This window comes from Agelaius phoeniceus, chromosome 6 (genome assembly GCF_051311805.1).
Source record: "Agelaius phoeniceus isolate bAgePho1 chromosome 6, bAgePho1.hap1, whole genome shotgun sequence".
NCBI lineage: Eukaryota > Metazoa > Chordata > Aves > Passeriformes > Icteridae > Agelaius > Agelaius phoeniceus.
In genome coordinates this window covers 2,800,857-2,821,648 of record NC_135270.1, presented here as the reverse complement: position 1 = coordinate 2,821,648, position 20,792 = coordinate 2,800,857, and the positions used below count along the sequence as shown (strand labels likewise).

At 41.4% G+C, this 20,792-nt stretch overlaps 1 protein-coding gene across 6 annotated transcripts in view; it reads right to left on the bottom strand.

Annotated features, from left to right (window-relative positions):
• Window positions 1–20,792, bottom strand: part of NAV2 (neuron navigator 2) — a 386,104-nt gene that overhangs the window by 174,915 nt on the left and 190,397 nt on the right. The window contains exon 1 of one of the 6 annotated variants that reach the window (XM_077179508.1): window positions 5,200–5,256. The exons of the other annotated variants lie outside the window; for them this stretch is intronic. Coding sequence (XP_077035623.1) covers window positions 5,200–5,250 — 51 coding nt within the window. The 5' untranslated portion in view covers window positions 5,251–5,256. Of the gene's footprint in view, window positions 1–5,199; window positions 5,257–20,792 lie in introns of those variants that run through there. 6 annotated transcript variants of the gene reach the window in all.

Below are 20,792 nucleotides of genomic sequence, written 5' to 3'. Positions count from 1 at the left end.
ACACTGTCAGCTCACAGGCTTCTCTGGGAAAAGAACATTTCCTTAGCTGTGTGATTAAACAGAAGTGTGGGGAATGTATGATTTCATGCAACAGCCTTTTTCAGATGGATCCTAACCTATGAAACACTGGATTATGCTTTACTATTTATTTTAATCTCTGTAGAGTGCCAGCAACTAAGCCTTCAATCTGGACATCTAACAAATGGCTGAAGTTCCACACTTTTTGGCTTGGAAAAGCTGGGTAACAGACTATGATCCAATTCCAACACCAAGTCAATAGTCAGCTGCAAGATAATGCTATGATCATTCCAATAAACTGCTTATAAGCACTACCAGAGATGGCAAAAGCTTAGGGGACTGCAGGAATTTTTGCCCTTAATGAAAAGTATTGCTAAATCAGCTAGCAAAAATAGGCCTATCAAATCATAACTTTGCAAATCTCTTATCAGCCCAGTCAATTCTTCTCTCTCAGTTTTTAAGTTAAGCACTTGAAAATCTCTTCCAGAATGAAGTGTTTCTTCCAAATAAGTATGTTCCCTTTGCTGTATTCTCCACACCAGCCCAGAAGGCACACAGAGATAAGAGAATTAAAGGGAAATGTTTAATAGAAGGAGAAGTCAGATGTAAACCAGGACTGAAATTTTACACATAGAGATAAACTTTTTAAGACTCTCTTCACAGAGAAAATTTTGAATTAGCTCACTATTTTACAAGAATAACGTTTCCCCCCCCTTTTTTTTTTTTGCATGGACATGTTTTAAAAATCCAGTGGTTTACCCAGCCTGTTAACTTGTGCAAACCTCAGGTGCTGATCCAGCTGGCACCACTCACCCTGGCACATGTCTGGGGAGGTGCAGAGCAGGAGTCATTCCTTTCTTCCCAGCCCATATGGACATGGTCCATCTCCTCCTGCACCTCCTGCCCTTCAGCAGGAGCAATTTTCCTGCTCCTTGGATCTCAGGGTCTCCTATGGAGCAAGGCAAGGATAGAAACACTAAGGGGCATCCACACCCAGAGCCTGTCTGTGGCTGTGGAAATGAGAATTTGGTCCTGCTCAAAGGTGACAGCACAAATGTTAAGTGCAAACACACAGACCTTTCTTTTCTCTCATGTTATTCCACATTTTAAAATCAAAGCTGAAAATAATCATGGGGAGAGAAAAGTCATGAAAGAATTATATCTGCTTAATAGTAAGTACCATTCAATTTTTTTAAACTGAAAACAGAAACTGAAAAAATAAAGTTGACAGCAAAAGCTGAGCAGCCTTCAGTTTTCTCCAGCTCTGTATAATCCATAAGTCTGATCTCAAATGAGAAAAAACAAAAGGTACAGAAGTTACAAATAAACTACATCAATAAAAACCTAAAACGCTCAAATTTTTGTGCATCTAAAACCAGTTTTTGAAACACTATTGTGGTACATTTCACAATAAAATGCTACAGCCTCTGCTGACGTTACTGTGGCTCTTCAGTCAAGTTCCTTTTACTCCATTCAAAGAAACAAATCTTTCAATACAGGCTTATCCTGGGGTCATTTATTACACCATGTCAGGCACAGAATGTTTCATCTTGAGAACACATATATAGGGTTTTCTTTCATTAGTTTCTTATGAGCTAAAAAACCGAATGAACAAACAAAAAAGAAAAAAAACCCAACAAAACAAAACAAGCCCAAACACCAAAAAACCCCAATCTAACACAAACCAACCAAACCACAAAAAAAAAAAACCCAGCCTGGAAAGGTTATCTACTGCCAGTAACATACTGACAGGTTAGTTAACATGTTTTTACTGATACAATGGCAGGAAAAACCTCATAAAAGGCTGCAACATTCTCATATTTGTATACGTTGTATACACACGCTACAAGGCTGGGGGCTCCTAGGATATGAACGGGACAATTTGAACTTGGCAGAAAGAAACAGGATCACATGCTTTTTACAACCCCTTGTGAATTGTCAAAGCCATAAAACAGTGAGTGGGAACCATCCTTGTATTGATTACATCAGAAAAAGGTGTTTGCATTAGGGTGTGAAGCTGACTCAGAACAGTTGAACAAAGAGAAGGAGCCAGTCTACCCTGAAATATTGTTAGTCTCAAATGTAAAGTGGAAATAAAATCAAAATGAAACGTTTGTTTTTAGAAACCCAGGAATAAGGAACTCTGAGGTCAAAACAATTCTGTTTATCAGCTGTGCACAAGTCACTCAGCACAAATAGGAGCAAGCTACACAATTCATTCTTTTTCTCCCATGAGTTGGCAATACCTCAGCAAGTGGACATAGTCTATTCAGCAAGAAAATTCTCTTGGTTACTGTCTGGCCGCTCCTCTGAATATCCAGTAATAACATCCAGAGAGACTGGCAAGAAACCTGACATGATTGCCCAGGAAACATACACACGATGAAAGCAACCTTGTAGTTTGCAGCTAATTCAAGATGACAAGATGGCAGCTGAATGGATTCTATCATGTGTGACAAAAATTAGGCCACCCTCCCCCAAAATTATTCAAGGATAATATTATGAAAAAGGAGCTACCAACACAAAGTTTCAGCAGAATTAAATACTTATTCCACATTGCACCCTTATGGCAACATGACAATTTTTATGAACTTATCTGAGTAAGTCTTGCAGGATCTGATATTTGGAGATTCTGTGATAACAGCAGGCAGATAGATTTATCCCTGGCTGCCTGAAAAGCCCTTAATTACAAATCTGAAAAAAACCCTAAGTTTCCATACTCTGAATCCTACAGTTTCAACCACCAAGTGATTTCTGCCATCACCACCCAAAACTCTCAGCAGAATGTACCTGACTTTTGTCGGCATAGCAGCCATAATCAGCTCACCCTGAGCAATGACTGGCAAGCATTTTCTCATTCTTTTTTCCACAAAAACCACAGAAAGGAAGGAGGAGGAGAGAAGGCAGAAAGGCAAGGTCTAGGTATTTACTTTGACACTCACTTAGCTGAGGATTATATATATATACACACAGGAAAGACATACTAATATAATATAATATAATATAATATAATATAATATAATATAATATAATATAATATAATATAATATAATATAATATAATATAATATAATATAATATAATATAATATATAATGTGTATATCATTAATATATTGTATATATTAATTATAATTAATAGTATATATTATATAATGTGCATATTATATATAATATATGTATTATACTATATATACATATTATATAAATATATATACATATATATTATTTTAAAATAATATACAAATAGTCCTTAAATACATCATAGATATTATTTCTATATATAATTTTATAATATATAAAATAATACATATTATTATATATAACATATTGTTATATATAATAAATTATATATAATTATATATATATAATTTTTATTTATAAAATTATGCTCAGCTGAGTGTCAAAGTAAAATAATATCTATAATAAATATAAATAAATATAAGTAATGTATAAATAAACTACATACACACACACACACACGTATATATATATGTGTGTATATATATATATATATTAATGCTGTCTTTCCTTGATCCACTTTATCAAGACAGACCAACCAAGGAAGAGTTCTGCACAAAGCTGAGCCAGAACCCTGCCAGGCCCCCACAAGGCAAACCTCTGTAATTCCCCAATTCCAGGGGCAATAAATATCTGCTGCTGGACAGGGAATGTGAGTCCAGCAGGGGTATGGGGTGAAGGATTTTATCTTTTCTCCTCCTGTCCATGGAGTGGGTAAGTCCAGCACTTTTCTTCCACTCTGAGCATCACTTGGATTTTGTTGGACACCACCAAGTATTTGATTTCTCGCATCTCCTTTTCTCTGTTTGAATTCATAGCTCAGTTCTCGCTGGTGCTGCTGGCGCAGCCCACGGGGGGCGGGTTTAAAGGCCAATGTATATGCAAAGACCTTGCGATACACCTGTGTACATAAGCTCTTTCTGCCTCCTAAAGGGCTCTTTGCATATGAAAAGCGAGAGAAAGGACTCACTTCAACCTCCCGCCCAAAATACTTGGCTTCAGCTGGAGCCAGGCTTGGGCAACCCCCACACAAAGCCGCCAACTTCCACCGCCTGCTCGCAAATTCATTATTCCAGGGGCTACTCATGCGTGAAATATCCGAAACTATCTGATCCCCCCCACGTGAAGGGCTGCTGCTGTGTGCAGAGCTGAATACTCCTTCACTAACACGTGTTTATCACCTCATTCTTGCGAGGAAAGTATGTAAAAACAGAGATTGTTACATTACCAGCCGCGCTATAAATTTCTTGGATTGCAGAGCCTGATAGGAAGAGGTGCTGGGAACCTTTAACTCCCACGTGGACTTCAACAGAGTTTTCACACATAAAGGCTAAAGGATTAGACCTGCAGCAAATCCTGCGGCTTTATTATAAACTTCTCAAGAAAATAAATCTTTCCTCTAAAAACTGCATAGAAATGTAATTTTCTTTGTTTAAATAATCTGCCAGAGAAGCAGAGAAAACACATTTAAAGCTATCTTGGACAGCCACTGTCTTGAGATTCTTTACATCAAATAGCATAAAAAAAAAAAAAGCTGCTGATGAGAAGTCTCTCCAAGTTTTGATCAGAGTTCATATCTTGGTACGGACAGTAATTCAAGCAGACAGGCATATATGTTTTCAGGGTTTTCTGAGCTGATTTATGCTGCAGGAATGGAGCAGCCACACACTTTATACTTACAATGTGCAGTGGGGTTTTTTTACTTTTCAGGAAAGGAGAAGAAAGAAAAGGGGATGGGGGGAAAGAGGAGGGGGAATGTAAAACAAAAACTTATTGAGCAAACAAAACTCCAAACGCTCCCAGGCGACAAAATTATTCCAGCAAAACTGAAAGAGAGAAAATTGCTTCCAGGAAGAAGAAAACGAGAGGAAAGACAGTAAATAAATGAAGATGAGGGGAGAGGGCTACACACATAACTGAAACGAGCATTACTACAGAGATGAAACATCAAGCGGACCTAAACAAGCCCAAAACATGATTTAAAAAGCAACGAATCCGGCTGCGACTCCGTAGCAAAAGAGCATCGGCTCGGAGAGCGCATCGGTCCAGCAGCAGCCCTGCCACCCTAGGCAGCCCTGCTCGCTAATGAGAACCGTGCGAAGGGAATTCTCCCTCCACCGGCGGCAGTCCCGGGCTGTTCCGGGCTGTTCCCGAGGTCCTTACCAGCTTCATGGTGCTGTTGTTGTGCTCCCAGCGCCACAGCATCACGCTCATGCTGGGGCCGGCACCTGCCGCGCCCCGGGGCTGCCCGCGAGTGCCCCGGGCCGGGCCCGGCCATGCCGGGGACACACACGGGACACACGGGCGGTCCCTGCGGCCGGGGGAGGATCCTCGCACCCCGGCCCGGGGAGGGGTTTAGCACAGAGGCGGGGAACTCGGGGGAAACAGCCCAGAAGCATTGGAAAACGGAGATAAACCCAGCGCCCAGCCGCGTTTTGGCGAGATGCTTAAGGGTTTTAAAGCAGAACTGCGAATTTACAGGGGTTTCTTCCCATTTGCACAGGCTGGCTCTGTTAAAAACAGAGGTTCTGCATTTGGCCCTGCTTCCACTCAAAACTGGGTTTATACTTCAGTCTGCTAGGGTGGGAAAGGACCAGGCTTGCCCTGAGTGAAAGGGAAGAATATTCCGCCTTAAAAATGATTCAACAGGTGGAACATGGCAGATCGGCTTCAGGAACATAAACAAGAGAATAAGGAGAGTGTTTAGAATAATTAGCATAGCACAGTCTGCCACATCGTATTTGAGCTACAGCTCTTAAAGATCTTTGTAAATGCCAGGCTGTTCCATAGGTGCTCTCCTGCAGCTCCTTGCCCGGCAAGCAGCCCAGACAGGACACTCGGCCGGGGGAGCATTCGTGCCTGCTCTTGCCCAAGGTCCCGTGAAATCACCATGAAATCAGTGGCAGCCACACTCCTCACCCTTCTGCTCTGCAGAAGGTGCTACACCCGATAAAGGCTAGGGAAATATGAGGAATTAAACCAGGAATTCCCCAGGGTACCCTTTTCACACCCTCTCTCCAAATACAAAGTTCTCCAAAGAGAACTTTGCTGGCTGCAGGAGAGGAGGCAAGAAATTACCACAGGCATAACCCATAGCCAATGGATCCAGAACCCATGAGCATTTCAATATAATTTTCTAATTGTTAAATCATTTAATAATCCAGTAAAAAGATATTAAAACATTAAAAAAATTTTCAAATGGACCAAAATGTAGTCAAAGTGATTGCTTTCCTATCTGAAAATTCCCCTTTTGTATGATTTTACTGGCAAGGCTGCTTCATGTATCCACTCAGTATGTTGCTGAAAAATACAATAAATCAGTAAATTGGCATTTGAAACTCTGTAAATACCCTTTTCCATAAGAAAAAAAAACCACATGCCTTCTTACTGAAGTCGTTTCCCTAACAGTTATGCTTCCACAACTTAAAGAATTTATTTTTTCAGTCTGTAATTTTTCTCTTGTTCTAGTTTATTATTTTAAGTGATAATGAAGAAGGAATAATTATTGAAACAAACAATCATATATTCCTGCACTGCAAAAGTAATTGCCCTACCAAGTCTGGTGGCTTGAATAGCTATGCACAGAGAAAGAGCTGCATGTTGGAAGCACTCAAAGACTTTATGCACACAGGTTACCTTTGAACCATAGAAGTAAAATCTGAATCCTCTTCTGAGAATAAAGAACTCTTGTTCTTTCCCTTCAGGCCAACGTGGACCAAAGCCCTAGCACAGCCAAATCTTCCCAGCCAACCCTCTACGTAAGCAAGTACCCTGCTGAAAGGTCATTCCTACAACACTCACAAGAGGGGAAGGTCACAGCCCATTCCAGGGCTTGAACATAAGATGTATGGTCTTCAGGAGGGTCACAGGCTGAGACAAAAACCTGCTGACAGACTCGTGAATGAGGGAATGAATGCGTGCACTGGGAGGGAGAAGCCTGGGTGTGCTGCCAGAAGGATTTTCTGAGAGCATCTCACAGCACCTTGGAGGAGCTGCCGGTGCCTGCGGCGCGATCCTCGCTGAGCCGCACTTTGTCCCCTCCCTGCTGCTGGCCCCAGAGGGAGCATCCAAGGGCTTCCCATCCACCTGCTGGCATCTGCCTGAGTATCGTGACATGATGGAGCTCTGCTTCCAAAAAACACACCAGCTTCAGGCAAAAAAACCAAGGGAACTGAGACAAGTGGAGCTTTACGCTTGCAGGATTACGGCCCGTACAAAGGGCCAAGACAACCCACAGCACAAGTCAGCCTTGCCTCAGACACTTCCTAAGCCTCTTAAAAGGCTGTTGATGATCTGCTCTGCCAGTTTGAACGGCCAAATACTTTCATTCAACACTCAACCTGGTGCCAGAATCAGGAACTGTAAGAAACAAAGGAGAGACCGCAGAAAATGGCAGATTTTTGTCTACCATCACAGGGAAAAACTCCATTTCTGGGACCCAGGGAACAGAGTAGAGCCAAACTGCCTCAGCTACAAAAGGCAGATTAAAAGACCAGATATGGATGGAAGGACTCTCCAGCCAGCCAGTCTTGTTCCTTTGAACACAGTTTGCTGTTTTTACATTAACTGAAGTGTGGCTCATGCTTGAGTATTTTCTCATTTTATCCCTGTTTGAGCCAGCTGAGCACACTGAATGTGGACAGAGACACATGTAATCAGCCTGAAATACTAATAAAGCAAAGCTCCTGAGGTTAAAGCGTAAGCTCTGTGCCTCCCAATCACTTTTTAAGCTAATTAATATCCTTAACTAAAATCTGTGTTGCTTTTAGATACTTTTATTTAATGGATTTTCCCAAGCCAGCCTTGATTTAGGATGAAGATCCCTTGCTGATAGCGTTGCCAGGTGTAACCGGAATTTATTTCTTCCATGAAAAAGTAAGACTTTGGAGCTGCCTTTCATCTTCCTATCTCCCTTTCAGGCTCCCACAGCACAGTGAAAGAGATAAGGTCAGGACTGAAGCTGGTAAAATCCATGCATGACCTCTTGCCCCCTGGCAGAATCACGGCAGGAGTTCCTCCCCACTTGCAGTGCCCGGCTTTGCTGATGGATTCAGGAGATGCCTTTCCCATACAATGCCCAATTTCAAAAGAGAACAAGGACCAAATATTTGCTTATATTTGAATCCTTTAAAACCATAACGCATTCAAGCTCTCTAAGCCTTTATTATGATCTTCAGCAACACATACATGATGACATGGGGTCAATATTAAGTTGAACCTTCAGGAAAGGACATTTTTTACAGCCCTAATGGCCATCTAAACTTCCCTATTAAAGTGCTGAACAATACACTTGTTATTCAGCAGCAAGCCTTCAATGACACAGAAACACGTGTCCCCAGCAAACCCCGTGCTCTAATGAGACGTGATTCCAGATTCCAACACTTTCCAAATAAAACTGCTGGAAAAACAGGAGGAAACAGGTGTTGGAGGCATTGTGAATGAACTCAGTGCACACAGTCCTTGTCCGTGCAAGGTTTACTATAAAGAAAGCTTGGGGAAATCCGCTCAGTAATAATTCATTGTTTGCCTATGAAAAATATGTGTGCTAACAACTTGCTCTGCTGTCATTAAACAAAGCCACACTCCTGTACTTACCCATTACTTTTGCTTTTTAAACACATTTTGCTGGTTTTTTGTTTGATTTTTTTTTGTTTGTTTTGTTGTTTTTTGGGGGTTTTTTTAATCTGGAAAAGAAAGCATATTAAGGAGTTTTATTACTGCATTTAAATTCATTTTGGTCAAAAAGACTACAATCTTCTGTTCACTGAAAGCTGGGGTTTTATTTGTTTTTTATTATATAACATATGTCTTCCTTCTTCCTTTCATGCATTATAGAATGGAAATATCTACAAATTATAATCTTGAAAGCATCCTAGCAATCTTGAAGCTGTCAATAACAGTATTTTGCTAAGCATGACGTGGGAGAGAACAGGAGCCTAGCTCATGGAATCATAACAGATGCTCAACCATTTTCATTCCAAAAAAGCCCTCAAAATGGCGTTGAGCAGGAGCCTCTGAATTCAACATTTTCTAAACCAGCAGAAGAGATGCCTTGCAGTGAGTAGCACCATTAGAGGACCCAATGAAGGAGCTGCCCACATGGTTACTCTTGATTTTCAGCAGTTGTTGGGAGGTTCTGGAGGACACAGCCACAGCTGGTGCTGGGTACCATGTCAAAGAGAATGAGATGGCCTTGATAGTCAGAACCTCCCACCAGTCCCAGACAGAAGTACAAAAAGAGACAGAAACTCAATTAATCAACAGCTGAAACAGACAGTATTATTACTGGCAAATGAGCATCCTTTCTCTGGAAAACATGTCTTGTTAAACTGGTATTTTCTGCTGAGTTCACAGGAGCTTACGAAAGTGATATCACAGATGTGATTCTGTGAGGAGGCTCTTGCCTCATTTTCACCTGGCATGGTGAAAACCAGAATAATAACAAATCAACCCAGCAAACATCTGGTGGACTGAAAAGGAGTTAACAAGTTTAAAAATGTATGTGAGAGATTATCCTTACAGAAATAAGCAGCTTGACTGTGTTTCACAGGAATAATTTTCAGCCCTACTTTTCAGAGCAAGCCCTAGAAGGGGCTACAAAATTTGTTGTTGGCACATCAGCAATGGAAGAAGTACATGGTAAAAAGAAGAGGAAGCTCAAAGCAAGAGAAGCTCTATAATGGCTAGAACCATGAAAAGGTGTTAACACAGCAAATGCAATCTTGGAAGGAGGAGAACCTAAGAATGTCACGGAGCAAATGACTCTCCATGAGTTCAGTGCACCTGGAGAGAGCATCAGAGCCGTGATGTGCCACCAGGATGATGGGTTTGTGCTCTGGTGTAGGGGTGATGCAATACTTGCACATAAGAACAGAGGGTTATCAAACAAGAACAGGCTTTATCACCTGCTGGTTGTGTAAAACAGTTCAACAGGTTGAACCTTTGGAGAGGCTTCAGAGAGAAGCCGTGAGAATGACTTAAGGACTGAAAAATGCAGATCACAAGATCCAAACAGCTCCTTTTCATTTGTCAGAGAAGAGAAAGGGCAAACATTATATCATAACATGAACTAATTAAAAAAAAATGAAAGCAAGTCAGCAGAAGTCATGTGGACTGTTTTATGGAGGAAATCAGAGTGAATTATCACATTTATTGCTGTCTTATTTATCATCAAAGGTTATTTCTAAGTTGCCGATTAAAGTGTATCAGTCAGCCACAGATCTGTTCCGGCTGACCTCGATTCTTTACTACCACCTGACTCCTGCCAAAAACCCAATGTAACATACAGCAGCTGTCAAGGATTCAAGGAATATACAAGTAATGGAAACATTCCTGTGCTCTATCCTAAATCCCAGTCTGCTGGTACTCAACAGCTCACCAGTGCACCAAGAAATTGCTGGGTGTCCTAGGGTGACTTTATCATGCTCGTATCCCCAGCTGTGTGTTCTGTTAATGCTGGATATTACATTCTCTGCCTTCAAGACTGGTTCTGAGAGCAAAGGTGGGGAGGAGAAGCAGCACAGAGTTTGTTATCAGAGGCTGCACTCACTCCTCTACATTCTGCACTGCCCTGTGTTGGCTGGGCACTGATGGAGCAGAACAGAGCCCTCCTTTGCCTTTAGCTGGTTCAGCTGGCTGAGGCAGAGTTTTCCCTGGACTGTCTTTTTTTCTTTCCCTTTTCTTGGGCCTGTTCAAACCTGCTCTGGTCTGGGAGCTGGGGAGCACCCAGAGCTTGCACTTTGTGGGGCCTGCTCTGGGCAGCAGCCTCTCCCAGTGCCAGAGGGGTTGATAACACAGCGAGCACCCACAGGAGAGACTTTCTGCATTTGTCATCTCTTCAGAGCGGCCAATGAGCTCTGTCATCTGGTATTGTTCATTTTCTGTGCTGGGGAGTGCTTTGCCTCTTAAATAAACAGGCTTTTTCCACTTCTCTCCCAGGAAATTTTTCCCAAACCGGTTGGGGAGAGGAGCTATGTGGGTTGGCTTTCTGGGGGGACCCTTTTGGAGGTTTTCTGCCAAATTGACCCTAAACCAGGTCTGGGGAACTTAAAAAAAAAAAAAATTCTTGATTCAGAACACAATGTGTTGGGGAAAAAAGCTGCTAAATAAAGTAACAACAATACCAGTACACTGAATATGGACTGGTTAAGCAATGCTGACAGTGTTAACAAGGCCACTGAGATGATGGAGAGCAGTAAATTCTCACTGCGGCCTGAGGGACACAAGCGCTCAAACCGTCACTTCCAACCACCCTGGTCCCACAGTCCAAAGGTCTGAAAAGGACAGTAATCCAGGGATTATCCTTGCCAAGGAAACCTAAGGGTCCTCCTCCAAAAGTCATAGGGCAGTGTTGTCTTTGGATTGGAGCATAATCCCAGCCCACACTTCCAGCTCTGTGACCTGACATGCCCTTCCCCAGTTTGCCAATATGTAAAAAATAATAGTCTTGATATCAAACAAAAATAGATTGACTTACTATATTTGAGATTAATTCTTGAGTCATATTATTATAATAAGCAGACTAAAATACAGACAGGAAAATGTTATTTGCTCTGTTACTGCTGAGTCTTTGCCAACTACCCTGAACAGCAAGAATTTAAAATTAACTAAGCAATTCTACTTAAGCAGCTGCAGAATAGTACAACAAAAGTGATTCAATTAGTCTGTAGACAGAGCTGCTCAGTGCTAACAAAGGATTTCTCACCCCACAACTTCTGAAACCTGTCCCACAAAAGACTACATACCAAGAGTTAATTAAAAAGTAGCTGTTACTCATAGCCTTGATCAGCCACCTGGAACACGTGATAACAACTGGTATCCACCAGATCCATTTGCCAAACTCTTTATACTTCACTTTTAAATGAAGTGGCTGCTAATTCAAGAGCACAAAATTCTGTGACCCAAAGAGCCTATGTGGCAGATTTGAGTTGAAATTTGTATTATGAAATCACTTATGCATACAAATACAGAAGTACTGAAATATATATGATGACTTTATTAGGGGTGCATTTATTAGGGGTGGCCTTCAGTACCTGAAGTGAGGCTAGAAGACAGATGGAAAAAGACTTTTTGACATGGGGAAATGACTTCAAAATCAGAGTAGGTTTAGAATGGATATTAAGGAAGAAATTCTTTACTGTGAGGGTGGTGAGACCCTAGCAGGGGTTGCCCAGAGAAGCTGTGGCTGCCCCATCCCTGGAAGTGTCCAAGGCCAGGTTGGATGGGGCTCTGAGCAATCTGGTCTGGTGAGAGGTGTCCCTGCCCAGGGCTGAGGGCTTGGAAGAATCTGATCTTTATGGTCCCTTCCAACCCAGGCCATCCTATGGATCTATTTAGAGTTGAATCCATTGAGCAGTTTACCTGTAAAAGCTGCACTTATTAACCTATTATTGGTGTAAGTGCCATAATCAGGTCTTCCCAACTAATTTGATTTCAAAGATGTATTTCCAGTGTCCACAGAAGGTTCTGGATGCTGCTGTTCTCCTCACACTTAGGTTTCCAGCACTGCCTTCTGGACCTGCATCTTCATTCCTAAACAAGTAAATACAATGCCCAGGCTTGTTTTGAGCCTGTTGACAATGGCATGGAACAATGCTAATGGATTAAAAAGGGCCATGCCATTAGTTTTTGGTTGTTTATTAGAGCACCAGCTTTGAAAGCTTCCATGCTTTGCTCATGGCTTTGAGTCAGAGGCTGATTTCACCATGGGCAGCCCTGCACAGCTCCCCTTGCTGTTCCTGCTGAACCCAGAGAGGGGAGGGAGCTGCTGCCAGCCCCAGAACCACCTTCTGAGTGCCCCCCTGAAGGTACAGATGACTTCAGGGATGCACCATTCCCCCTTCAGTCATCAGCCATAATCAGCTCCCTGAAGGCTGCAAGCTGGAGATGCAGGTTATGAAATGCAGTCTAGTATTTCCATGATAAAATGATGCTTCTTACCCTGCAAGCTGGTCAAAGACCACCACCACTGGGGACAGCAGAGCTGGGGTAGATCTCATCTCTTACCCAAAGTGACCACTGACATGATGAAGAAAAGCTCTTAGTGCAGGCTTGTAACCAGAGCAAGGCACATTGCAGCTGCTGCACAGCAAGAGCTACATTTGAAAACCCACACATTATAAATTAATGCACACGGGAAAACAGAGGCAAATCCCTGCTAGGGATGCCCAAGTACCCAAGCTGGATGCCCAAAAAGACTCTCCTCTCTCTCCTCAATAAATTCACATTTCATTCAGCAGCCCAACCAAAATTGATTTTTAGTGCCCATGAGAGTTCTATACCCTCAGTGAACCTTCTACTTGAGCTAAGAAATTAAGCTATAGTGAGAAACTGAGAAACATTTGTTTGTTGTCTTTTGGGGTTTTTTGTTGCTGTTTTTAATACAGGGGACACTTGTGAAAAACTCAATTACTTGATATGATCATACATAGCAAAAAGTAATTATTCTTCCTCTGCATACTCAGATTCTGCTGAGTTGAATGCACCAATTCTTCAATTTTTCATAGAATAACACTCATTGTGCATGTCATGGGGGAATGACAGGCTGCAGCCAGAGCAGCACTAATTTGACATTACAAAACAAAGATACAAGGAATTAAATAATTAGAGCCTTAATGACAGAGTACAATGCATGTCTCCTTTGATAATCTCTCCAACTCTGAAGATGAAAGCAGGGTAGAAATGTGCACACAAGATGTTCAATAACTGAGAGTCTCAAAGTGTAGTGGAGCACATTGTGGTGCACCCTCCCATAGTATTCCAGCATGATAAAAGATCAGCCTTTTAGAGTAAAAAGGTCTCCAATTGTCTGGGCTCCTCCTGCTCCTTGGTACCTCCCTTCCAGCTGCTCTCCCCTCACCTCCTCTGCCAGCCTCCCCTTGGCAGCCACAACTTCTCTTGCTCTACTACTGTTTGATAACAGCAGAAGTGACAAGAAGTAACATACTTCATGTTTCCCCCTACTCTTCAAGATCATAAAAAAAAATAAATTAATATATATATAATCTATTAAGTCCATTGACCGGTGTCACGGTTTGAGGCTGGCCAGTGAATGCCCCCATGAAAATACACTCTCCCTGGTGTCTGCTGTGAGAGGGGACCAGGAATAGAGCAAAGCAGGCTCCCACTTAGAAATAAAGAAGAGAAAACTTTATTAACCTACAACCACATGTAAAAAGAAACACACAGAAAGAATGAAAACCTTCCAAAAACATTTCCTCCTCCACCAAATTTCCAACACATTCATCCTTCAGATCACCAGCTCTCAGTCCATCACCACCCTTTAGACAATCAATTCTCAGTTCATCAAGGAGAGAGGAGTCCCTCTTGTGCCATAGGCTTCCCCTGGAAACACAGTTGAGCCCTCGTGTGTTTCCTGTCACACATGGCACTGCCCAGAGATCATTTGCCATCCTGACATCTTCCTTCCATGCCCAGTGCTCTCACCACTGCACATGCACCAGAGCTGCTGCTTTTTCCTAAAATTTGCCTCCTTTTGGTTTTTTTTAGTTATTATTTCAAATATTATCCTTTCTGCTTGCTTTCAACTTTTCTTTCTGCCACATCATCAACCTTGTCAAGTTAGGGGGAAAAAAATATCAAGATCCATTCAAGCTCAAAAGAGTTTGCAGCAGTCTAAAAGTCAACTAAAGATATTACTTAGCTACTTTTTATCTACTTTTTCCCTATACTCTAAAATTGAGGACAGAAACAGAAATAGTAAAAACAAAAAATAAGTTAAGATGCTGATATTTATCATGAAAGACTGCTCTAGGCTGTATCAAATATAAATGCAAATTCTTATTCACAATGCTGGATACAGACAGCCAAATCTCAGCTACTTTAAAAGAGAGAGCTTCCACTAAAGGGTAAACAAATTATGAGCCTCCTAAGACAGGCGTTTTGCAAACAAGTTTTATCTAAGAAAAGCTTTTCTAGTCCCTGGAGTTGATATCCAATTAATGCTTCTAGTATTCTAAAGGCATTATCACTTGCTTGAAAATAAACATAAAAATTCTGCTAACAAAACTTGGTTTGTGTTTTTGATGGATTAGTAAAATAGCACAGAGCTATGAATATAGATTTTTACTTTAATATTATTTTCCCACATATTATCATCATCAAGGATTACTTCCACGGCTCACTGGCACTGTTATTCTTCTGTATCTCAAAATATGAGACAAACAGAAAATATGAATAAATAAAAAGAAGCTACAGCATGCCCCACTGTAAACAACCAGAAGCATTTTGCTGAGTTCACCTTATATTGCACTAATGAACAGAACACATCCTCACCCCATAAATGTCAAAAAGAGTTTTACTATCATTCAAATCACTCTTAGAATTGGACTATATTTTCGTGATGGGGCAAAGAAGTGCATGTTACTTTAATCTGCTCCCCAGATTGGCCCAATCTAGACTATGACCTACAGCCCGGTCTGACTTGAACTAAATAATTAGCATTTACTAAGATAACTCAGTTACCAGTCTCAATTTAAGATGCCTATCTAAGAGCATACCATCAGCATTTTGGGATTCACTGAAACTGTTAATAGGTTTTCAGTTATAAAGTTACATTAAAATACCATTTCCCCCTACTTGCACCATTTCCTATCGCTTGTGTGTCTAGCTTATATCTCGGTACTAAAAATTATTGCTGGCCTGTTCTCAATGTACCTTAATATCATAACTAAAGAAAAAAAAAAGAAAAATCCAATTAAGATTTACGGGATCCGACTCTTCCTTGCCTTTTAGTTTGACCACATAATTTAGCATTTCACTTTAATATTCAATTAGTGCAACTAGCACTTACATAAGCTGCAAGGTATAAAAGAATCAGACCTGATTAAATTAAATATTTCTCATTTTTATTAAGCATTCTTTCACCGGTGCCAGACCATGCCCCAAAGAGAAGATTCTAATACTGCTTTTAAGCTATTTAGAGATTTTAAAATATTGTCAAACTATGCTCTGAATGTCCTAAAATGTGGTAGTCATGAGCACAGTGTTATTTTCAGAGGCAAGGAGCCTCTGAAAACAAGATTGGTTTCCAACCTCTAGTCTGGTTACACAGAGTTCAAATCACAGACCAAGAAAAAAAATATAGAAGACTCTGCTGCTACTGTTACAGCCCTTCACTAGGGTGAATAGGAAAAATAAATAAACCTGAGAACAAGCTATTATTAGTTTTCCTGTGCAGATAAACATTATTAATGCTGCTTGGTTTACTCTCCAAGCACTTGGCCCAAAAGAAGGAGCATTGCACTGATCTGTGCCTTGGAAACGTGGAGGTTTGGTTCATCCAAGTCCCAAGAACAGGAAAGAGAAGAGGAGGGAAGAGAGTGACATAAAAAGAGACATCTGCCTGAAGATGCCTTCCAAAAATTGTGTGTCCTGCTCATATGGTTTGGGAATGCATTGTCCTTTTGCCACAGACACAGAGCATTCCTGGACAATAAAAAGTGGGGGACCTCTTTGGCTGAATGGAACAGGGCAGCTCAGACTGCCTGAGCTGGGGCTGGCAGGCTTTGTCTGCACCCAAAACATTCAGTCACACATTGCTCCCTCATGCTAAGAGGGTTTAAATCTAAAGGGCAAGCCCAACAAAAGTGTCCTTAAATAAGCTCATTTCAGCCCACTTTTACCTGTCACCAAGAGCCAGCTCAGCTAAACCCCTGACCTGCAGCATCCTCTGAGCACAGCCCAACAGCACCAGGGGGACTCTTACTCGTGCCAGGGGTGCCTGCACTCTGCTCACTGCCTACCTGAGAGGCCCCACACTCACGTGGGCAGTAAAACACACCTAAAAGCCATCCTGAACCAGCTCCAGCAACCACCTGCATGTCACCACCTTTTACCTGCTGCTTCCAGGGGGAGCAGAACCTTGGATGAAGGAGACCAAGAAGGTGTCCACCAGAGGACTGGGAAGAACAATGATCTTTAAAGACCTTCTGGTGTGCTGGCAGAACCATAGAAAAGACTAGAAATGTTCAATTACAAAGTCTTTGAAAAAAAAAAATACACCTGAAATTCAATATATTTCCTTTCACCCCTTTTCACTGCACATTACAACCAGGAATTGCTGCAAGCAGCATTTGTGCCACCGTGATCCAATTCATTTTCCAAATACTGTGAGGGTTAAGCACATATGAACCAGAAAGAAAGAAAAAACAAACCAACCATCACACATGAGAAATAAGGCCTGGCTTCCATTTCAAGGAATATCAATAACTGAAATTGTTAACAAGTGACTGACAAAAATTGTTCTGCTTCCTGCTGGTTTAACTGCTTCTAGGCAAAATTATGATTACTGCTAATAAGCCTAGAAATCTAATAAGCCTTAATAACAATACAGAACAGCAAGTCACAAAACAACTACACTTTGCAGTCAGAATGGTTCCCCTGCAGTCAAAAATACAATGTGAATGTGGCTTGAAAGAGCCAAGTGAAATTAGCACTTGAGATCCATGGGGGAAGGGACTTTGCACACAAGGGCACCATTTAGTTGTATTTCAGGTCCTGTTAAACTGGCTCACACTACCATATAAACTGGAAATCCAAAGATGATAGCTATAAGGACAGTGTAGCTGCTTCAGAAATATTTTTTCCTCCATTAAAATTATTTTTCATTCATTAAGAAGGATCATGGTTTGGATTGGAAGAGACCTTAAAGACCATCAAGTTCTAACACCTCTGCCGAGGACAGTGACAACTTCCACCAGGCCCAGTTGCTTAAAGCCCCATCCAACCTGGCCTTGAACACTTCCAGGAAAAACTTCCAGACCTGACAACACAATGGAGATTTTTTTCAGCCATAATTCCAAGCAAAAGCTTGTGACTTTAATGGATTTTCATCTTCTCTCCAAAAACAGAGAGAGTTGTGGCACAGTTCATGGCAGCTACAACAGAGGGAAAGAGACTTTTAGGTCAGATCCCTATCACAGGTCAGATCAAATTTCTATATGTGACAAAGCTGATCTTAGCTCCAAAGTGCTGCCTGCAAGAGAATTGGCTTAGCAAATAACCTAAGCCAATTCTCCTCTGAAAAACACTATAAAGCTCTGAAATGCTCCAGCAGATGCATATGCTTTCTAGAGACAGAGAATCTACAGATTAAGCTACAGAATGTGGCTTTGTTAGTGAACAGGAGGGGCTGAACAGCGATCTGCTTTTTTTTTTCTTGGTAACTACAACTTAATCTGTATTCCCCTGCTAAAAGGATTGCAATAAAACCCTTTGTAATGAAAGGACAATTAAGTCACATTATGTGCAAAAAGCCATCATTTGTTAATGATCCACTAATTTCAGCAAGATAAGACACTAATCACTTATGGTAATCAAATTTGCCCTGGTAATGCAGTGACCGGACCCTGCTGCAGCAACTCAGAGAAGTTCATTAGCTCTGCACCCAGATGCCACCAGGTCACAGCGTGTCCCTGATGAGGACACTCCGAGGCTGGGAGGACACCACGGCACCTCCTGCTCCATTTTTGTACCAGAAAAGGCAGATTCTGGATTCGTCAGTCATACTTATTGCACGAGTTTCCAGCCACACAACTACTGGTGTCTGGCAGTTCAGAATATGATGATGCCCAAAGAAAGGCTCAATTATGTATTTTTTTACATCATCTATTCCCGAAATAAATGACAGTCATAAAATACTGCGGATTTTTTTTCCCCGACATTGAAAGAATTATCTATAATAAAAGCATATCCATAATAAATTTAATCTATATCTAATGGATACTTAATCCCATGCAACTCATCCGAGAAAGCAAAGTTAGGTGTGCTTTGGTTCTGTCCAGCACCACCAGGTGGCAATAGCAGCCCAGCGAACCCATCCCACAGCACAGCAGCGGCACCAGCTGCTTTATTCCCCTTTTCCTTTTCACTCAGCCCTACCCCGAGCTTTTTATAACTCAAACTCAGCGTCAGACTAAGCATCTATACTAAAAAGGGCACCTACTCCTGCCTCATGAGCTAGTCCAAAGACTGGGTCCAACCTAAGCAGCTCCCAGGAACCCATGACTGACACTTCCAATCTGGCAAATCCTGCTGTTCTGTGCTAAAGGCATAGCTGCCTCATTCAGATACCCATCACATTCCCTTGATTTCTGCAAACTGACACCCCTCCGATGTATTTTGGCTCAAAGAGAGAACAGCATGCAAGACTCCACTCATTCCCTATCCAAACACTGCATATATGCCCCAAACCACATGATATATGGAAAAGCAGGAGAAAGAAAAACACTTTTTAATAACTTAGAAATGATAGAAGTACACCAGGCCTGGATTTGAACAGAAAGTTAGATCCAAAAAGTGGTTTATATTATTCAGATTTCAGCAAGTTCTTTCTGTAAGTGAGTTAGGACTGTATGGTCTTGCTTTACCAGTCATCTTAAGTTCAAGGAAGAGGCAGAGGTGATTTGGTGCATGGAAATTAATTGCCATTGTAAACACAAGTTGCAGACATCAATCACACTGAATGATGATGCTGTAAATCAAAGAGCAATCTGGCTTCATCCAGTATCCCAGGATTGCAGTTTCTAAACTTTGTAACAGCCTAGTAAACAGATCTGTGGGGTTTTTTTCTTAATGGAGCTGTAGGAATAACATAATCCTAGACAAATTCATATATAATGTTAAATCTCTGATCTGACCTCACCACTATCCTTTCTGGAATTATAATAAGGTAAGAAAAACGAGTGACTGATCTACACCTGCTTTTCAGACTTACAGTTCTAAGTAAGCTCAATTTCCTCAGACCACCAGGAACTTCCAGCTCTGGCCCCAGAGCTCAGCATTCCCTCCCTAACAGCCATTCTTCTGACCTGCAAGGTTTCACCCACTGACCTGAGTCAAACACTATTTTATATGACCCTAAAAGAGAACCTGGGATAATTTCCATTGTAACCACTGTTCTCTGCTATGATTTTCTGGTAAAAGAGCTTTTTAATCAAAAGTCTCATCCCTGCACTGGAAAGGGAAATGTGACTGAAGGTGGTAGAAAAAAAAAAGAGGAAGGGGAATTACATTCTCTTGGCTTCCACCCATCACTGTAGACTTCTAAAACTGAGTGTGTTCATGCTTAGGATGGATTTATATTCTGGTAGTCAAAACCCACAGCATCTTCTTATCAGAGGAACACCTGCTCAAATGCAAGTTACACACTAGGACTTTTTGTCCCAAATTGCTTTGATCTTTAATTTCAGCTCCAGTATTGTCTGTATGTCTATTCATAAAGCTAAATTATGACTTGAACTGCAAAATTCATTCTAGCTCCTTCAGAATTTGAAACACTGAATCAGAATATGAAATTAGCCACTGCCTCCAGCTGCAATACATTTCTTATTTCTCATTTTCACCCACACTCATTGGAAACCTAGTTCAAATGACAACCTGAAAATTGGTTTTAATCTCAACTAGTACATGGAGGTTCCTCCTCCCTGCCTTTTTGTTCCTTATAAGCACCCAAAACAATGACAGGAGTGGCAGGAGATGAGCCAAATACCTCTCCAAGGTACTCCAAGGCACCACACATCTGAGCAACAGGTGTCGAGCTCTGCCAAACAAAACCAGACACCAAAAACCCAGAACACTCTTTAATTTGATTTAATTCTTTTGAGCATTTAATTATTTTCATTCTTTTCAGCCTCAGGCCTAATTCTGCAGCTGTACAGGGCATCCACTGATACTTCTGTGCCATTCCTGAGCCAGAGGGGCAACATTTCCCTTTCAGCCTCTTGAGTGGCAGCAAT